We start from the raw sequence: 6540 nt of genomic DNA, 5'->3' as shown, positions 1-6540 counted from the left end.
TATAGTTAAATTACACAAATTGAAATCAATGAAACATATATTACAAATTAATAATATACCATTATTTCGTTTTTCAGGATTACATCCATAGCCTAGGCCTATTTTTTTAAATATATCTTCTATAGGATAATACATTGATTCAATAGTTGCCTCTTCCTGCTTATTTTAATGTATTATTATTATTAGGCTATTATTAATAAGAGGCAGTGGTTGATTCAATTTATTTACCGACATATAAACAACGTCCTGTGTAAAACTTCACGCAACTTTCGTAATTAATAATGAAAGTTTGATTGAAAGGAAATAAATAAAATTCATGTTGTTCGTTTTTTTTTCTTTTCATAAACGAATAAACATTTATGTATTACAAAATGATGAGTTAGTAAGTCTTATTAACACTATAATATTTTGAACTTTGTGTGAACACTGTTTAGACAAATTTATGTGGATAAATAAAGGGCCAGATCGAGAATTATAGACTATGTATTGCATAGCACCCGTAGCAATTATTGCTCTCATATTTTACTGAATTTTCATCGCAAATATTTGAATGACCTTTATAAATAAATTATGCCTTTTTGGGGCAATAGACCTTACTGACAGATTTTTAGCTCTATTAATACTCATAAATGAATACAAACGTGAAACTTAAATATCATTAGCATAAAACACAATATTATTGGTGGATTGTTTTCCCATCAGACCACACATTTTGTTTAAAATCAACAAAAACAATTCATTTAGGAACACTGTAAGCACATTTTCCATTTAATTTCCAAAAATGATAAATAATAAAACACCCCAAAAACCAAATCAGAGATAAACTTTATAAATAATACATGTGCGATTGAAAGTCTTGCATTTTCAGTCCTTTTCACTTACATTTGACTTTCTCTCATTAATTATGAAAAGTGTTTAATTCGTCTTGCACGGGGTAAAACTGGCCGCGGAGATGAATGTCATATGGGAAATGAAGATCCGACGAGCCTCTCGCGCTCTGGCTGATGGAGGAGCGCGGCGGGACCGCGCAATAGCGCGTGCCGTAGTGGCAGCTCTTGCCGTATTCGATCGGCTCTTCGTGCTTGAGGGAAAATATCCCGTTAAAGTTAATAGGAGGGCTTATGGGACCGTCGAACTGAGGGCTTCCGCATTCCGGCGAGACGCTTTCGTAGAAAGTCTCGTAGGAGCTGCAGTAGTTGAACGGCCTGAAGGGTTTGACGGCATCTGCGGAGGGTCCAGAGGGCGTCACCACGCCCGGACTGTGGTAGGTCGTGTACACGGAGTCGTACGGTGACCTACCAGAGAAAGACGCCTCGCTGTTGATCTGATCCGTGATGAAGTTCCTGGCGTTCAGCTGCAGACAACCGGCCACTAAGTTGGTGGTGGGCTGCGAGAGCCCTTTGCACAGGGTCTGAACGAAGGTCAGGAGGTCAGGCCTCTTCCCAGTGCTCAGGATCTCGGAAAGTGCCCAGATGTAGTTCTTGGCCAGCCGCAGGGTTTCGATTTTCGATAGTTTCTGGGTTTTGGAGTAGCACGGCACCACCTTGCGTAGGCTGTCCAGGGCGTTGTTCAGACCGTGCATTCGGTTCCTCTCCCTGGCGTTGGCCTCCATGCGCCTCATCTTGACCCGGTCCACCCGAGCTTTGGTCATTTTCTTTTTCCGAGGCCCTCTCCTCCGAGGCAGACCGTTCTCGTCCTGTCCGTCCTCCCTTTCGTCCTCATCTTTCTCCGAATCCTCGTCCTCCATCGCGTGGGAGAGCGTCTCCTCCTTTTTAAACGGCTCTTGTTTATTGACCTTCATTTCACCCACGCAGTCCCGTGGAAAGTTTGCCCCGAATTGAGTGTCCATTATGACAGGATCCTCAAACGGAAGAGTCAGCATTGTGCTCTTACTGGGGATGATGAGAAGATAATAGATCTTCTGAATCAATCAGCAGCCATTTAAAAACACCTACAACAGCCTAAACATTACCAGGTGCTCAATAAATACAACAGAGCACTAATGTATAAATAATGATTATCACGTTTGACAGAATTGACCATATGAGTGATACTGATCCTCTAATCACATCAATGTACACTGATATAACACAAACACAGCTGCAACCAACAATGCAACATCAATAAACTTGTATTCAAGTGTCAGATTTGTGTATTTACAGAATACAAGGCGTTAAAATCTGGTTAAAATGGCAGACGTATTCATACAGCACGGATGTCGATTCTTACCCTCGAACTGTCTTGCTTACCTGGATTATGATGGTGTCAGATGTCAGTTTTCATATTTCCTATTTTGAACTTTTTCCGCGTGGTGTTTTAGCAGGTGAACAGCTCGTGCGTTTTTCTCACCTCCCCACTGTTCTCCTTGTCTCGCGCTAAGAGAAATGACACTGATGCCAACTGCCAGAGCTGGTACCCATGCCATCTGCCGCTGACGTCACGTGGCATGGGTTGGTCACGTGACTGGGTCCCGGGGGACCTGTATTCCTCCCCTGATCATCTGGCGTGTGCCTCGAGCTGCGTACCACTGCAAAACCACAAAGCAGCCTCAAACAAGGACCGACTACCAGCATCCACCATTAGAATCTGATGGCGTGGATGAATAGGAATGCTGTGATACGGTCAGGGAATGATAGTTTTTGCTGTTATAGATTATAGATAGCTGTTACAGATGGCAAACACACCAATAAGTGGTCTAAATCTAAATAGAGACAAAAATAGTTTCTGATTTGTAACAGGTACATTCTGTTAACATGGAAAAGAGCTGAAAATGGTCAGTGCTGGTGAATGACAGCAAGAACTGGATGATTGATGGCTCTTGTTTGCTTGGTCAGTCTCTTCAAGGGCGTTTGCTAAATTACTGATCCTACTCTCTGTCATCATACAGGCTATTTTCTACAGTGACATTCACCTGATTATAATGAAAAGATGATGCTTTGACCAAATAAATCAAATAATTAAATTCACTGTATAAATATAGGCAGCCAACATGCATTCTGAGATTTTAAACAGTGTTTTTCTTTCTTATTTCTTCTACATATGAACATAAATCTTGTTTTTTTGTTTGGTTTTTTTTTTTGTTTACACACTCTCTCTCTTCTCACAAACACAATCTCACACCATCCCTCCCCACCTCCCCCACACAAACAGAGACATCCACATTCACACCACTCAGTAGTATGAGAATGAATCTAACGAAAACAGGTCCAGGTCGCATTTCACTCCAAGAAGTTATAATGCACTATTTTAGGAACATTATTTTATTATTATTTTTTGGATTGTGACATTGTGCTGTTTCCCTCTCAAATTATGCAGTGCATCTGATTTTTTTTTTTTTTTTTTTTTGGTCATTCTCATTGTAATATCATACATGTAATGTTTTATTTAAATTAGCATAAATTAAGTGCCATAGAACAAGAACTATGATACACATACTTTACATGATATAACATAATTTTTATTTTTAAATATAATTGTAATTGTGTATATATGTGTGTGTGTGCATTTAATTGATCAAAATACAGTAAAACAGTAATATTGTTAAATATTATTACAACGTAAACTGTTTTCTATATTTGAATTTAAAATATAATTTAATCCTGTGATTCAAAGCTGAATTTTCAGCATCATTACTCCAGTCTTCAGTGACACATGATCCTTCAGAAATCATTCTAATATGCTGATTTGATGCTCAAGAAACATTTATTATTATCAATGTTGACTGCTTATCAATGCTTATCATTATCAATTATTAACAGTTGTGCTGTTTAAAATTGTTGTCGAAACTATACTTTTTTTCCCCAAAATATTTTGATGAATAGAAAGTTTGAAAGAACAGCAAATGATAAATATTTTGAATCATTATAAATATATACACATGGTGTGTACATATATGCACATATACAATAAATATTAAAGTTAAATATTATATATTATATATATTAATAGTATACCTTTCTACAATTATTTTGAGTAATTATACTAATGATAACTCAGGGAAAAATATGCTTAATTGTCATGAAAACAATGTATAATAATGTATAATAATTCCCATTTCCATTATAATGTATAATAATTTCCATTCTCAAAAATATAATTTCTCATTTTTATGTTTTGATTTGTCATATGTGACCTAAACATGTTTTTGACAGGTTTATTGCCAGATTCAGCCATGCACATTCACACACAGATTTCGGTTCTGGCCATCTCTGGCATCTGGCTGCTTCTTGTAGCAGTAATTTCCAGAGCTTTGGCTCCTCCCACATTAAGACCTGACACTCATGCATTCCATTATCAGTGAAAGCTCCTGCTGCTATTGAACCTGTGCCTGGCCCTACCCGCGCTCTCCCTCACTCATTCACATGCACACACACACATTTATAATTCAAATCAGAAGCTCTTTAAATGCCTCCCCAAGTGCATTTATCCCTCTCGGATGGACGACACAAAAAGCCTAACACAACACCTTTCTGCTCCTGTGTAAGATTAATTGATTCTTCAAACACTTTAACCTGAATCTGACAGATTTCACTGGTCCTATTAACAGCAAGACACCTATCAGTCACAATCCCTGATGCAGAGTGTTAGTCATCTTGGTAAAACAGAGGCTGCTGAATTTTTCATTGGGATGGCCAGGTTGATCTGCACTTATCAGCACAACAAAAACATAATGAACACAGCATACAGATGCAGTTTGTTGACAGCGATGGCTAAGTCACGCATGATTGGCGTGTACCCTTGGATGTTTGTGTTTAGAAACACACTCGCACACACACACACACACGCGGTCCCTTCTGTCCCCCTCCAAAAATGCCTCAGCTGGTGACGAGCTTTCCGGTTCAGCACACACACCAACATCTGATGAGTCAAACTTCCCCATTTCAGACTAATCACTTGAATGCACTAATTGCAAATGCAAATATGCAAATTCATATTAATTAATTACTTGTTAATTAGTTCTCTGGTCTTTTTGGGCAATAAATCATTGTGCTGCAGAAAGGAAAGGGGACAGGCCCATCCCGCATAAAAAATTTAGCATGCACACTCTGAGAAGGACTGGCAGAAAAGACCTGTAACATTATAAAAGAGCAAAGACAAAAACAAAAAAACAACCAACAACAACACAAAAGCAATGGCTGGGCCAGACACCCGCTCCCCTGACAGACTCATGCTCCCCTGACAGACCTGCTTTATACCCTGCAGACTCACAGTGGAGGACTGGCCCCTTCTCATGTGGAACATTCGCCTGACAAGCGCTGTCTGCCAGTGATTTCATTAACACATTATCAGCTTTTAAGGACAGTGCGATGCCAGGAACAGGCAGCAAATGAAGGCATGGATGTTCACACGTCAAGTGGCATGAACACACACACGCAGTATTAAGATCAGTAGCTCTGCTAAAGATGGTCTTTTGAGAGTTCTAGACGTCTGTTGATGGGCCTGCTCGAAGCTAATCTCGAGTACATGGATTTGATAAGGAAAGACAAAATATTACCATCAATATAAATTCATTTATAATCAAAGATAACCCCTCTCTTTTTGTTTTACATTTTAAAAAAGTAATTAAATATGCTAAAATATTTTAAATATAATCAAACAGAGTTGACACACAAACATACCCATGTGTACGACAGCCACAGTGTTAATGGTTTGACAGTATGGCATATGCATTATTCATAATTCAGTTTTTAAAAATGAATAACATCAATTTCTCAGAGGAATAGGACGACTGCATACAGAAGGAACTGCATATTTTTGTGAATTGTGCATAAATATTTCTATATAAATTTCTATATATAAAAAACTAGATAGGCTACATGTTATAAAAATTGAGATTTATCGTAACTGCATATACTTGAACAAATATATCTTAAACATATATTTCAAATTTTATGTAGGCTATGTATGTATATATATATATGTATGTATATATATATATATATATATATATATATATATATATATATATATATATATATTATATCAGTAGGCCTATTGTTATTCATATTTAATTACTTGTATTTATTCAAAGCTGATGTGTATTTTTTTATTATTATTATTCCAAACCATGTTTTTGGCTTACCTTGACTCATGTATCATATTTTAAAGCTGTCGGGACGGATTTTGCGGGAAGTGCATCACTAGTCTGTACGTGCTTCCGTCATGTCCGTAAATAAGACGCTCTGGCTACTATAGATCTTATTCAGAGCAGCCCCATGACAGGTATGAAAGAGAGGCTGTGAGGGATAGACTTATCGTGTTTTCAACAGCATAACCTGTAAAAAAACAAAAAACAAACCTGTATAAAACTCCTAGATTACTTAGGCTATACGATTTTTACGTCTTGAAAAGTCATTTTTGCAGTGTTTCGTCAGCAGAACCATTAAATAAAAGTACACCCCACTAAAGAGATGTATGTTTATCCTCACAGCCTCGCTTTCATTTCCGTTAAATCAAAGATGTCGCTGCTGTGAATATCCACCTTATTCCTGATGAGCCTACTGCGTTTTGAACTATGGGCGGCGCTTCCGGTTTGGGAAA

General features: G+C 37.8%; 1 protein-coding gene across 1 annotated transcript; it reads right to left on the bottom strand.

Moving 5' to 3' along the window:
- Nucleotides 1–752: 752 nt before the first annotated feature.
- neurod6a (neuronal differentiation 6a) lies at nt 753–6333 on the bottom strand. The gene is made up of 3 exons (XM_048175402.1): nt 6083–6333; nt 2250–2527; nt 753–1892 (listed from the first exon to the last, which is right to left on the bottom strand). Exon 3 carries the CDS (start codon nt 1880–1882, stop codon nt 899–901), a length of 984 nt encoding a protein of 327 aa, XP_048031359.1. The 5' UTR covers nt 1883–1892; nt 2250–2527; nt 6083–6333; the 3' UTR covers nt 753–898.
- Nucleotides 6334–6540: the final 207 nt, after the last annotated feature.

Source organism: Megalobrama amblycephala, linkage group LG22 (assembly GCF_018812025.1).
Source record: "Megalobrama amblycephala isolate DHTTF-2021 linkage group LG22, ASM1881202v1, whole genome shotgun sequence".
In the NCBI taxonomy this organism is placed as follows: Eukaryota; Metazoa; Chordata; class Actinopteri; order Cypriniformes; family Xenocyprididae; genus Megalobrama; species Megalobrama amblycephala.
The sequence above is the reverse complement of the archived record's forward strand: the minus strand, read 5'-3'. Positions and strand labels throughout refer to the sequence as shown.